Here is a 15,194-nt window from a genome sequence, read left to right on the forward strand (position 1 = left end):
ATTCATTCACTATCCTTCTTAAAGGTAGCAATCCTGTTCACAAGACAAACATATACACAAGATGCTCTACATAAACAAAGTCTTATTACAAGATATTCATTTGCACACTGAGTATTATCACCCCTAAAATCATAATGGTATGTGCTATGACATCACACCAGGAAATTTGAATAAGAATTGCCATCTGTTACATTAGTGTTGGTATACTGGCGGAAGCAAATTGAAAAAGAATAAAAACCAGCTTAAATCACCTGTTAACAAACACAATGGTTATACGTCACAAAGATAATTGTTACGCCAGTGTCATGCAACTTGTGTGGGAAAATCCACAACTATTGGGTTGTTTTGAAAACGATAACTTTCTAAAAATAAAACAAACTTTCCAAACAGTCATTACATACTTTCTAAAAATATATTTTAATTAAATATATTATTACTTTAAAAACACAGATATTTTGGGATTGAAATGGCACAATGTCCAGAAATCCTACATTCAATATTTAGTAGTATTTTATGGTAAAACGTAGGTTATCAATATTAATAGTCTATCAAAAATAAATATCAAAACATAGTCATATTTTCATTTTAGCTGTCAAACAGGGAGAGCGTGCGCCTGCTTAGATTTTCCCCTGCATGTTGAAAGTAAAATGAAAAGACATTGAAAAGTCATCACCAATATATCAATATCAATATTCAATCAATATTTAAAACAGTTTTATAGATTGAATGAGTAATACAGTACTGTATTTTCTTACCAGCAGAAAATACCCACATAATAAAATTAATAAAACAAACCATATGGCAACTGATACACTGTATATGGCAACTAACAATGCTGTTTCCTCTATTATAACTATACACCCAGTCCCTTTTCCATAATTATACACCCACCCTTCTAATTCTTTTTGACAACAGCACAAAATTATGATTAAAAGTTGGAGGGATATATAATTCAGATTGTACAATATGGATGTTGAGTGGGGTGATTTTTGTTAGTAAAAAAGTAAGCCCGTTCTGTTGTCGTTGATCAATTTTACAGGAAAAACACACTCTGGTGACCCGTCCACATACCAAAATGGAAGCGTCATAACACACAAAGAGCTACTAAAATAAAAGTTTATAAAAGAGTTATGTTCTTAAAGACCATGTGATTTCGGGGGCGATTTTCCCTGGTCCCTGTAATATGCGACACTATGCTCTATCTGGCCTGTAAGGTTTTTTATTTGTAAAATTTTTGTTTAAACTTTTGAAGGTAGATTTAATAGAGGAAGGGCGAGATAATCTAACCGCACCTCAATATACTAGGCATAAGGATAGACACAATAACACATTCAGGAGCTATATTACAGTGTTTTATTGATCTTAAATGAAACATACAAATATTTACATGGAAACAAATCAATAAGATAATACTAAGCATGTACTGGCAACTACATACATCTACTTGGATTCATTTGTTGATTGTTGAAGATTTAAAAAATGTACACACCAAGTTTTCATTGCCATAACAACAAACATTGCATAATCTACCGATTGTATATTAGTCATTTTTAAATCTATATAGAAATATTTACAAAATACAATACTAAAATGATAATTTATTGGAGTACATTTTCAATCCAACTCTAAAACCAGCCAACACTTTAGATAGCCACACACATTAGATAGCCAACTAATGATTTTCAAAAGCCATTGTAAAAAATGGGGAAAATTTAGGCGGCCTATGTGTCTTGGGAGAGCTGGTGGCAAAGGTAATCTCAAAATGGAAAATTTAAAATTGTATAGCCTGTGATAAAACACAGAGTACAGTACTCTTTTCATGAGAACAAAAACAACTAAAATGCCAATTTAGGTTTATTTCAGAATAATCTAACAAAAATTCTGCACAGTGAATGATAACATTAGTAAACTAAAGACTAGTGTGCAGATGATACTACATAATTCAACTTATAAAAAAAACAACAAAGGCAAGATTGTTTGTCATAGTGCAGAAAAACATAACAAAAGCATAAAATAATAAAAACTATTTTGACAAATCAGCAATCTCTAGGTTAAAGCTCTGTCTACACCATCAAACAAGACAAAAAGTGTGATGCGCCCAAATATGGTAGTGATATGACATCATCGTGATTTTATATGGGCACATCACATTTTGTTGTCCAGTTTGATAGTGTGGACAGAGACTAAAGGAAGACCCAGGTCTGACCTCATATCAAAATGTAGTGCACTATACTGTATACCCACATATTATTGTTTTGCATTTGGAAATGGGAGGGGCGTTTGATCACACCCAAGGGTGTCGTCACACAATAAAAAAGAACTCTCATACTTTATTTTGAAAGCATCATTGTAAAAGTTAAAATATTAGTCACATTACTAAGTAGACAAACAGTGACCTTTAAACTATGACCACCACTGATGACCTCTAAACCAATACTTCTCTTTATATTCAATAAAATCTATTACCACATTATCAATACCTTGTACCAAAATAAAAATCACACCAAAATACCAGCACTAACGTTATTTACTAGTTTGTATATCTGCACAATACAGAAAGTCAAATCTATAGTATCGATTAAAAAAATGGAAAAGATTAATTTGATCTATTAGGGTACTAGCATGCTATAATTGTATAATTAGTATATCAATATTGTAAAAAGTTGTCTCTAAAAAAATTCTTTGTGGAATTGAAAGATGGGAATAATCCAACAATGATCAAGTAGTACACTTAAATATATTTTGACGCCTACCACCACTTTGACGATAACCGCCTTTCTATATATAAGCAACACGACTGTAGTACCGGTTTTGATTCGATGGACTCTGTGGTATCGCACTGCTACGTTTATTCAAAGTTTTTGTGGAATTCAATGCCCTCTGTAAAAAGAAAAATTAAAATATTTGTTTTATGTACTTTTTGAAACATTTATATATTTGTAGTATTATTACAAATTAATTTATTTCATTCATCCAATAATAAAAATGAAAATATTGATTACAAAAATACAATGAAGAAACATTGAAAAAAAAATAAATCAACAAAAAGCTGCTCGATGTTGATGTTCAAATTTAAAAAGTTCTTCTTAACAAAATAAGATAACGTTGTCAGATTTACAATAAAAAAAAAGAAATTTCACAGTACAACAAACTTTATTTGTGTTATGAAAACACAAAGCAATGTTGGTTGATATGATGTATACAGTAACAAAGCACAGCTTTAAAATGAGTTAAAAATCATAAAGTTACAAATCTACATTCTTGAAACATGCATGTTAAAAAATGAATACAATATGTAACAGAATCCTATAATTGTACAACTTTCACTTGGCTTAAAGTGCAAAGTTCAAGATAAGACATATAAGTAAAATTATGAGGTAAATTTAAGAACGGATGCATAAACTGACAAAAAGTGAATATGAATATTAAATGCAATTTATAATGCTTCAAACATTAAGATATGGACAATCTGATCTTAGTGACATGATTAATTTTTTAAAAGCATTAATAAATAGAAATGATATTATTATCCGATTGGTTTGATGAATATAAAAATAAACACAACATGTCATTCAAATTTATTAATAATTAATCAATTCATGTATACAATTATTAATATTTTTCATAATTCCATGCAGCCGAAATCATCGGATTAATGTGATCTTTGCTGGCTAATTCAAACAAAACAAAATAGTTACAGCATACTAAATTTGAAAAAAATATCTATTCTGTAGATTATCATTAGATTAATTCAAATTTGGATGAAAAACAATATTTAAGCGATTTAACCAACCAACGATTATTTACGGTAAACAACCGTTAAATACTATACTTCAAAACTGTTTTCGAAAACTGCAGAATTAGTTTGTGAATCGGTTTTAATAGGAAACAATACTGTTTAAACAGGATAAGACGTTATTGCTTGTGTCACAAGACTATGAATAAAAGGAAATGGCAGCCAGTCCATTGAACTTATAGAAAGCAACCAGTAAGCTGATGCTTAATACAATTAGAATGAAGTCAACAATGTTATAGGCTAAAATGTGATGTTACAATAGGTGTATGGTGTGAAGCCACTAAACAATGTTATAGGCTAAAATGTAATGTTACAATAGGTGTATGGTGTGAAGCCACTAAACAATGTTATAGGCTAAAATGTAATGTTACAATAGGTGTATGGTGTGAAGCCACTAAACAATGTTATAGGCTAAAGTCACTGAACAATGGCATTATACAGCTTGATTGTACCAGTGAAGAGACACTGAAATAAGTCGCAAAGGTACTATTATAGTATAAGCCCATTTGAATAGGCTTTAATAGTTGAAATCACTAAAAATCAATACCTTATACCAAACCACAGTACTATGAACACATAGACTCAATGTAATGAATGTTTATACTCTATAGTGTTTTCTATTATTTCAAATTTGTTTTATAAAAATGCATCAAATTGTCATAAATTAATTAGTTTTCCTAGTGAAAAACTTTAGTGAAAAACAAATTTTTGTTTCCCCGCAGTTGGAAAATAAGTAGCATTATTATTAAAAAATTAAAGTATACAGTGTGGTTGAGTATATTGAATTTGTGTGTCTATTTCAGTTCATACGGTACATGAACCAGCTCCCTGCACGAACGTTTCAGGTCAGTCACGCATGAGCGCAGTGTCAGTTGGTTAGTAAATTATTAGTAGCAAATGGTTAGAATGATAAGATACAAAGACACATACACAACAACCAAACAAAACTAATGGAATATTAAAACAAAAATAGTAGTGAATATAAACAGGAATGTAGTTAGAGGATTGTAATTTGTGCCATATTCTATACCAAATCAACAAATTTAAATTACAATATATTGTTTGCTATTCAAGATATTGTATGCAAAACTTGTTATAAATAAACAAGTTTCAGTATTGACATATTCAAGGTTATTTTGATTGTAATCATTTAAAGATACATTGTCCCCTGAAAAAGTAATTTTTTGAAATTTTGTTTGTTGAATATACTTTATGTCACATAATAGTTATTCACTTTGACCAAAAATTGGATCGGCAAACAAACTATTTACCAGAAAAAACTGTAATTTAAAAGTATAAAATAGTAAAATTGTCAGTCAGTGTCAGACAGTTGGTTTATTTTGTCTTTTCATGAAGTGAAAACATTATTTGTGTTCATTTTTTTTTTCTACCGAAGTGAATAACTTCATTAAAACTAAAATTAAAAGCAAAATGGCCTATTCAAAATATGATTTTATAAATCTTTTGTTTTTCATGATTTTGGAGAACAATACACACTTATCATTTTGGCAACAATTGGTCATATTTAAATATTAAATAATTAAACAATTGGTCATATTTAAATATTAAATAATTAAACAATTGGTCATATTTAAATATTAAATAATTAAACAATTGGTCATATTTAACTAAAATCTGGTCCTGTATAGGATTTAAGTAAGACAAGACAAAGTACAATACATTTTATTTTGTTGATTCAGAATGAAATGACCCAATAACAAAAGACGACAAAGAAAACAACAAAAGTGTAAACAAATCCTACCAAATAACATGAATCCGCCACCACTACTGCTTTGAGATTGGCATTACACATTCAATGTTTTGGTAGAAATTTTCAATTTAGCGGGACTGGTGATGATGCTACTGTTAGCATACGGTTTATTGCCTTCTTTTAAGCCACGCTGTTGGGTAGTGAAGAAAAAAGAAGCTACATTATGAACTTCATTCTTTTAGCACCTTGTGGATATGTGCGCTTTATAAATCTTATTATCTTTTCTAGCAAAAGCCAATAATTAAACAATTAAGTTGATCAAAATCGACCACATTTTTATCACCAATCAGTTAAGCTCTGTCTACACTATCAAACTTTATGTGACAAAAAATGTGATGTGCCCAAATATGGACATGATGATGTCATATCACTACTATATTTGGGAATATCACTGCCATATTTGGGCACATGATGCTTTATTTGTCAAACTAGTTTGATAGTGTAGACAAAGCTTTACACATTTGTGACATTATATTCCCACCAAGACAAAGCTTTGCGCTGATTACTAACTGCATTATGGGAGTATGTCCCGGTAATAATGTGAAGCGCTTAGAAGCATCAACAAGCGCTATATAAGAATGAATATTATTATTATAAAGTCCAGTACACTGGAACCAGAATTGAATGGTGTAATTACAGAGAGTCTATTGAAAGTTTATATACAGCAACCCAAAGTTGCCCCGCAATTTAAATTGTTATTATAAAGCTTCCACCAAAAATACACCCAATCATAATCTGCAATGTTATTGTAGCATTAAGGGTATATATAAAAAAATATATGGTTCAATTATATCATCATAGAAACAACATCATATGAAAAGAGCATTTTATTTAAACTGTAGCTGGCATGTAGCATGATATATACTGCGTTATAATGGTAAGCTAAACATGTCAAAATATGTAAATGCACAGCAAGCAGATTAGGTATGAATGCAATAAATATTGACTATAGGATTGACTTGACTGAGCAATGAGAATGAATGAATCTACATGAGGGAATATTGACGAGCAATCGTTTTATATATAATAATAATAAAAAAAAAAAAAGCATTTTAAAATATTTTTTAATGTAACATTTTTGTAAAGCATTAATCAAGCCAAGAAAAATTTGTTAGTAAAATGTTTTTATAAAAAAACACAATTTGAATTTTTAAATAAAAAACAAACCACACAGAATTATGTAGAATTTAAATTAGTAGTCAGTGTTCTCTCAATATAGAAATCAACTGTGGCAAATTAAGCGACATACCAAATTATTGATATATAAGATTTAACTATTAAATCTGCTATATAATACAAACAAAATAATTATAATATTGTACATTGTCTATCCAATTGACAAAATATAGTCTTTGATTGCTCTTGGTCTATGTTTTTAAATTGCTAGGCATAACTTACCACTACTACATAGGGGATCTAATTTAGTCTGGCAAAACCTGCTTTGGGAGAACACCGACACTAATAACATTCATCACACAAATCATTACTGTTAAGCCCTGTCCACACTATAAAACTAGTTTGACAAAAAAGTGTGATGTGCCTAAATATGGTAGTGATAATATGCCCAAATATGGTGGTGATATGACATCATCATGTCCATATATGGGCACATCACATTTTTTTGTCACATAAAGTTTGAGATAGTGTAGACAGAGCTTTATAACTTGCAATCATAGAGTAATGGAAGCAAGTAACTTACTGTGAAATCAGAATAAGATGAACACGTTGATGCGATAGATAGATTAGCATGAGCGTGGATGCTGCCACTGCTCAAAGTGGTCGCACTTAGCACGGTATCCTGTGTGTTTTTATCCATCAGCGCACGGCGCTGGACACGAGCTGGATTACGTAACCTATTTGGTGTCTGTAAAAAAGTAGAAAACTATTGGTACAACCTGTGTAATATATAAACTTTCCTTTGTCAATGTGCATAAAGTTTTTAATACGTATCAAATACTCATCATAAATTCTTTGACATAAAAGCTTTGTTCCCACTGGGATGCAACGCTATGACCTAGGCCCGACTTAAGTGAGTTGATCTTTATTTCGTAATAATCACAAGCAACAATACCAACGATGATTTTGCGTTTAGTTCTTTAGTGTTGTGTCCGAGTGTGAACCAAGCTTAAGTATTGTTGTCTGTACTATTACTAGCACAACCTATTACTAGGAGATGATACTGCTTTAAATTTTAAGTAAAACCTCTATCAAGGGGACACCTTTGGAACACAACAAAGCAGATCAATTGGTGATGAAGCCAACTTTCCAATGCAAGCTATTGTCCCTGAATAGGGGTTGGCCATAGTGTTGAAAAGTATCTTCCTCCTTGCTAGTTTCAGGGACCCCTTAATAGGGTTGTTACCTTAAAACGGATGTCCCAGGGGTTACTACTGCATCAAGTTAACCATAATCCAATCTAGAAACTAAACCATATTAATTAATATAACCATAAACCTAAATACTAAATAACAAAAATGTAATCTGATACTAGTATCTTAAATCCTAATCTAATATATGTAACTTAATCCTAAACTAATACTCACAGTAGTAGTAGACTGGCCGTACCTAGAAGACCTTGTACCAGGAGACGGAAATGGTATATGCACTGTAGGCTTATGTCCTGACTGGCTAGTTTTATTTCTAACTCCCTATACACACATTTATAAAGTACAATAACAAATGCAACGTAATCTAGTTGTAGGCTAAAAGAGTCACAATAATCTAAAAATATTTTTTTTATTTTATTATTTATGAATTATATTTTTTATTTCAAAATAGCGAGCTACACAAGTTTAAAAAAAAAATGCATTTTACTGATCGTCTAGATTATATAAACCCTAGGTTAAATTGCTGACCTAGGTAGACAAACCACTTAACATTGTCAAAAACAAGTTATAAATAAAATAAATATATTTGGATGAAAGTTCATATGTGCTGGTAAAAAGTATAACATTTTAATATATATATATATTAAGTTATCAACCGTTTTTACATTTCCATTTTACCTTAGAGTGATTTGTGGTGTTGCCTCTTGGAGGGCGTCTAAGAGGAGAGGGCGATGGCATTAACGTTGAAGAGGCAAACGACTTTGGTGAAGGGGCTACAGTTCCATTCATCTGTATGATGAATATAAACATATTAATAATCTAAATAATTCTTGGAGTAGCAACATAGTATGTGTAATATCATGACCACTTCCATGAACAAGGTGCGTTAAAACTATTCATCGAAACATAAAATACAAATGAACATAACACATTAAGCTCTGCCTACGCTATCAAACTAGTTTGACAAAAAAAGTGTGATGTGCTCAAATACGGCAGTGATATTCCTAAATATGGTAGTGATATGACATCATGTCTATATATGGGCACATCACATTTTTTCATCACATAAAGTTAGTGTAGACAGAGCTTTAGTTCTGAATTATTTATCATGCCAATCATCCTCAGTATTATCATTTTTAATATTTTTATTTTTACAAGACGAAAATTATTGACCTTACAATGTATAATTTTGAATTTTTCTATCTATAAATTTTGCAGCAAACATACCCCTCTTAATTTCTTGCTGGGCGTTTTGTTTGGTGTACCCATGAAGCGTCGTTTTGCTGACGGTGTGCTTGGCTTGCTGCCAAATGTCATCTCTTCTTGAGTCTGTTTCTGCTTATTCTTCATCTATGGAATAAAACAATTTATTGCTAAAGCTCTGTTTACACTATCAAACTTTATGTGACAAAAAAATGTGATGTGACCATATATGGATATGATGTCATATCACTACCATATTTGAGCACATCACACTTTTTTTTGTCAACTAGTTTGATAGTGTAGACTGTTTTCCTCATTCCTTTTTAACCATAGCAGAATGTAATACAGTCAACTCTCCCAATACTGGTCACTGACCAGTATTGGGAGAGTTGACCTTTGGGCTAGTTGGCTAAAAGGTCTGGTTTTCTGGAAAGTCTGGTATTCAGCACGTGTTTTTAATGGTATTAAAAAGAAATTTGGGACAGTTTGGAACTCAAGAAAAGTCTGGTATTGGGAGAGCTTCCAGTTTTCAGAGAGTATTGGGAGATTCGACTGTATTCATATTTACCCTCATTTCTTTTTGGATCAACTTTTCCTGCTCGTGTGCGACCCATTGAGCTTGAACGTAGTCCATAAACCTGCACCCATCCACAAGGAACGCCTTCCCTTTCTCTTCCTCGTAGCGAGCTATTCTTTCGGATAGTTTCTGCTCGAGCTGGACAAAATAAACAGGCATTTTTTTATTTGATTTGAATTTATTTAGATAATCATTTTATAAAAAAATAATAAAAATTGATAACATTAACTACTGACATTACAAAAATACAAATTACAAAAAAAATACATTTATAAAAGATTTTCCAAGATAGATCAAATTGTAGCTTAGTAGTTTATTTCCATTGGTAAAATAAATTTTTAGAATATTTAAAGAAAAAAAAACTAGCATACAATGTAACTTTTACACTCTGAAATTGACCCAGAAATGCCCATTGGGAGCTAGGACTTGCTATTACCTAGTATTAGGTATTATGCTACTTTTATGTTTGAATATCCCGTGAAAAAAAACCCCAACATTTATGTCTGCTTATGGAATTGCAAAGAGGTATCAAATGCCCTGATTAGATAGGAAGAATAAACATGTGTTTGGGAGAGTGACCGTAATGAGGTGTCATTCTTTATTTTTATACTGAATTAAAAACGTTACCTTGGGTAGCTCTTTATTGATTTTCTTCCGCGTCTTCTCTTCTTGCAGTAAGTTACATCCGCGACTGAAGAATCGGGATGGATCGTTAGCGTTGCGCTAAAATGTACAATTCAAATGTTATATTTACCTGCATAAATTAACATGATATTTACATTGACACTATGATTATACAGATACAGTATGCATCAATAAGAGAAGAAGCACAAAATGATGCAAGCAAAATAGGTCTATTAACCATCATCAATCACTTTTACTTTTAATTGTATATTAATTTAATTGGTTGATTTCTTTTCTCTTTTTTTGGGTGGAGGGTCCTGCAATTAAAAGCTCCATTTTCCTCATATTATAAATGATAAAATATGTGCAGTTTTAAAATGTACATATTGACAGAAGAAATGCTAACATAAGGTGAATTATGCAAATGTACAGAAATGAATGATAAAATAAATGATTCTACTGTGGTATTGAGTATCATTATGTTAGTATGGCTATTACCAACTATTTAAAAAAAAAATCACCAAAAAATCAAATTATAGTTACTGGTGTGGAGACTAAATGAAAGTGCAATATTTATTAATAAATATGTAAAGATGATGCAATAAAGAAGGTTATTAAATGGATTAGATGATGGCTAATGCGATTCTTGCATGTATTATTTTGTTAACATTCGGTAATGATACGCCCTACAGTACACAGGAGTAAAATCCTGTGTGCTGTAGGGAGACTATCACCGTTAAGTACCATGCTATGATTATAATGACTGGTTCAAGTGAATGACACAGTTGATTAGTAATGATGATATATAATAATTAATATTCATGAGTTGAATAGAAGATTGATTCTATTTAACAAACATATAGTTCTAAAGTAGATCATTCAATAAGTAGTAGTAGTAGTAGTAAGTAGTAGGGCAAAGTTAGTTAGCAAAACCCTGGAGTTTACACACACCGGGGCATCAACACCTGTGTTTTGTGTGGTGCGCCCCAGTGTGTGTAAACTCTGATGTTTTGCTGTTGTGAGAAGGATATTATAGATGAAGCCAGCCATAGTGAATGTATATTGTAGACAATGGCTCCTCCTACTTATTCCTGTTTTTGGTTATCTTAGGATATTTAATACATCATTTTTGTGTGTAAAGCACATAGAAACAATGTATTAGGAGCTATATAATGCTTGGTTACCACTAGAGACGCAACGATGTAACGCGACATAATGGATTTGACCAATCACAAATGATGGATTATTCGAACTGTCCTTGTCATTGATCAACTCTGTGTTGTGTCTAGGTCCTTGTGTTGCGTCTAAGTGGGAACCACTATTATTATGACATAGAAGCAGGATAGAGAAATCATTATCATCAAAGCATGGTACTATAAATGTTACATGGGTGAAAACATTGAAATTGGAGGTAAACCAATGAGTGCACACTGAGCTCTTGCTAAATGGACTACCTCAAACTCCAACATCTTTTTCCACATGTCCTCTCTCTTCTTGATACATTCTAAAATTTCTTCATTTTCTTCGTAATAGGCTTTCATTCTGGCTACTTCTAGGTCATGTGATTCAAGCAGTTCCTCTGTGAATTCATCTGGAAGAGAAGAGAAAGCAGATGATAATTCCAGAATATTATCATGATTTTGATTGTAAATTCAATTCCTGTACCAATTGTTTTTATTTCTCACAATCTTCTTTACTCACCATTAACTAGAGAAAAATGCTTATTTAGGATACGCTATCTTGCGATTCATTAGAGTCGTGAGGACCAATAACATGCGATTGAGACCTGTTCTCTAATTTCAAATCCACAAAACATTACCATTTTATATTTCAAAATACTCATCATAGCACATACCAATAACAATTAAACCTGATTTATTTAATGTGAATTGTTTTTATTATAGTACCGTCATATGCAGCAGTAAATGTTTGTCGTTGCTCTAGGCTAAAGAAGCATTTGTTCCACCATGATGTCAACTCTTCTCTCATTTCTTCTATCACTTTCTTCAAATTCTGTTTCTTCAGTTCATTCAGTCTTTGTAATTCTTCTTTCAACTGTGCAAAATTGAAAAGTATTTTGTTTCATCCAAAAGCTTTAAAGATGTATTGTCTCCCAAAAACATGAAAAATTAAGATTAATCAAAAAAGATTTTAAATAGGCCATTACATAGTTTTAATAAAGTTAATCCCATTTACAATTTTTTTTTAGATCCAATTTTTGGTCAACGGGAATAACTATTATGTGACATTAAAATGGCATATTCAACAAAAACATTAAAAAAATGATTTATTCAGAGGGAAAATATATCTTTAAAATAGTACATTTTAAAAAATCTTACAAATTGTATAGTTTTTGGTCGATGGCCTTGGTGTGTCATTTGAAATTCTTCTTTTTCCGCTTCATCAATCCTAAGCCGTTTCCATAGTGACTTGATCTTGTCATAAAGTTCATGCGCTAATATTTCATTCTCTTTTTCGGTAATTTCAAGCTATGGTAAAAAGTTAGATATACTGTTAAATATCATTTGCAGTAAAATCTTATTGTGAAAGTTATATTATCATTATGGTTTATTCAAATCAATTGTGCAGAGACCACCATTAACGAATTAGAAAAAAACGTTACAATGTGATTTCTTTCTCTGTTTCTTAAATTATTTTATGCCTACTTTTGAGCTAGATGCCTGGACATTTCAAAGCATGTTTAGTCGTTACTTCTCAACGACATCATGAGTGTGTTCATTGAAGTATGTAATTAAGTACTTCAAGTATTTTCTTTGAACATACAAATTGAAATTGATTCACAATAAAAATGTTTATGACAGATGTTGATAATTTTATTTTGTAGGATGTCTCCAAGCATTCCCTTCAAATGTAGTAAAACTAAAAAAACTGTTGTATTTTCAGAATACAATGCTTTAATAAAAACTGACTTACATCGTTTCGTAACTGCTTGAGGGCTTCTAAGTTGGCCAATGAAAGCTGAAACGTGTCCTCTTCTTCACAAAGTACCTCTCTTTCAAACGACGTATTCGGACCTTGTTCCAAATTCTCAAATAAACTTACAATCTCTTTTTTCGTTGACGAAAATATACTCTGTCGATTGGCCTGCAAAAGATAGATTTGATAAAAATAGTAAAATCTATTAATATCCAAATGGTATTAATGAAGGCTAAAAGTTGTGTATGAATTTTTCTGTTTGGCCTCATGCCTACAGTATTACTTTCTCCTGTTAAAATGTGTACTTTTGAACTGTTATTGAATAAATAATAGGCAGCATTCTGACAACCAACGACCCGGTGAACTGGTTCACAAAATAGCCCCTGTATCCGATAGGACAGTAATTAATTTACTATTGGTAATCCTTGTCCACATGTGCCTAAATACATAAAAAAAAAATAAATAAAAACCATCATTCTAACCTTTTCTGAAGTTAATGATTCAATGTGTTCTTTAAGTTTATCCAAGTCTTTTTGTGTTGGTACAATTCCTGTTGGTATGTAGTGTGGTGTAACACAGAGGGCGTCGCATAGAGCCTGCTCCGTCTCCTTTAAACTCTTAAGATAATCCAGTCGTTGCTGCTTAACCTTCGACAGAGAATCCACTTGGGATCGCAAAAGCTTCTCAAGCTGAAGAATTGTTAACCCTTCATCCGGCTGCAGATATTAAAAATAGTTAGAATTTATAATAAACTTATTACAGGTAGTTGACACCAATTATAGAAACACAGAATTTGTTTTGTTAAAATATCTATACCTCTTTTTAAAAAAAAAACCACGAAGAGGTTCAATTATACGAGCCGCGTAAATTAGATACTGAAAATGAGAAAAAACAGTCAACTCTACTAATACGGACATATTTGGGCTGGTATTGTGAATGTGTGTTAAATGGTATAAAAAGAGAACCTTTTGGAACTCAAGAAAATGGTTTTCAGAGAGTCCAATATTGAGAGAATGTATTCAATTGCTGTGGAACAATTGGATGGAATAACCTAGATAGCTTTACTTTACTCATACCTTTACATGCTCCTCTCCAAGTTCTTGAACAAGGGTTTTCAGTTCACACTGGCACTTGTCAACACTTTGTTTAAGCCGGTTGCTCATTTCTTGTTCCTCGTCAACCATCTCTTGTAGAAGATTACGAAGATGATGCATGACTACAGTCTGTCTTTCTTGTCGTTGTTCTTCGCATATTCCAATCTCGTTCCATATGTGAGTCAGCTGGCTAAGAGCAGCGTCCAAGCAAGATCCAATTTCTAATTTCATACTCTCACTGTTTAAAGATGAAAAATGTACTGTCAATTTAATTCAAAATGTGAAAAAGTAAGGTTTTGGTTATCAAGCTTTTTGTATGGTTTTATTTATCAATAAATACTGAAAAAATACTTTGCGCAGTTTGACATTTCCTACACAATTTGAATTAATTGAGTAGGCCTACATAGGCTAATTTGATTTAAATTGCACAAGGTAATCGTTCAAATTGCACATAACACACACAGCTTAGGTGCTACTGCAGCGCCAGTAGGCCTAGTACGTTAGGCCTAGCCAGGCTTATTTAGGCCTAGCCTAGGCCTAAAGGCTAAACCCTCACAGTCACACTCTCACTTGGCCACCTCACACACACCACTCTCTTTCTCATTTTCTGACCTTTAGAACATATTTAAAGCAGAAAATCTCTTATAAAAATGTACATAATTCACTTACCGTTTATTCTCAGCCATCATTAACTACTTTTCGCAAAGAATTTAATCCAAAATGTAATGTTTTTTATTGAAAATTTTAGTTCACTTCTTAAAAACAGCTACTCACCATGGCCGATTTCCCGATTTGAAAATGTCCTGCAAAAATATGAACGCTCATTGGTCAACTGGGTGAGCAATAGAGGGCGTTATCATTTGTG

At 31.8% G+C, this 15,194-nt stretch overlaps 1 protein-coding gene across 3 annotated transcripts; it reads right to left on the bottom strand.

Annotated features, from left to right (window-relative positions):
* Positions 1-1,337: 1,337 nt before the first annotated feature.
* Positions 1,338-15,114, bottom strand: LOC144837973 (protein regulator of cytokinesis 1-like). 3 transcript variants are annotated; one of them, XM_078693296.1, is made up of 15 exons: positions 14,999-15,114; positions 14,312-14,567; positions 13,718-13,951; positions 13,233-13,403; positions 12,638-12,787; positions 12,206-12,353; positions 11,753-11,889; positions 10,302-10,397; positions 9,666-9,812; positions 9,122-9,244; positions 8,573-8,683; positions 8,111-8,215; positions 7,267-7,431; positions 5,559-5,697; positions 1,338-2,880 (listed from the first exon to the last, which is right to left on the bottom strand). In XM_078693296.1, the coding sequence occupies exons 1-14, from the start codon at positions 15,016-15,018 to the stop codon at positions 5,602-5,604; spliced, it is 1,959 nt and encodes a 652-aa protein (XP_078549422.1). In that variant the 5' UTR covers positions 15,019-15,114; the 3' UTR covers positions 1,338-2,880; positions 5,559-5,601. The 3 variants fall into 3 exon arrangements, with proteins under 3 accessions (XP_078549422.1, XP_078549421.1, XP_078549423.1); XM_078693295.1 differs by lacking the exon at positions 5,559-5,697; XM_078693297.1 differs by lacking the exons at positions 5,559-5,697; positions 8,111-8,215.
* Between the last annotated feature and the right edge of the window lie 80 nt (positions 15,115-15,194).

This window comes from Antedon bifida, chromosome 3 (assembly GCF_963402885.1).
Source record: "Antedon bifida chromosome 3, ecAntBifi1.1, whole genome shotgun sequence".
Classification (NCBI taxonomy): Eukaryota; Metazoa; Echinodermata; class Crinoidea; order Comatulida; family Antedonidae; genus Antedon; species Antedon bifida.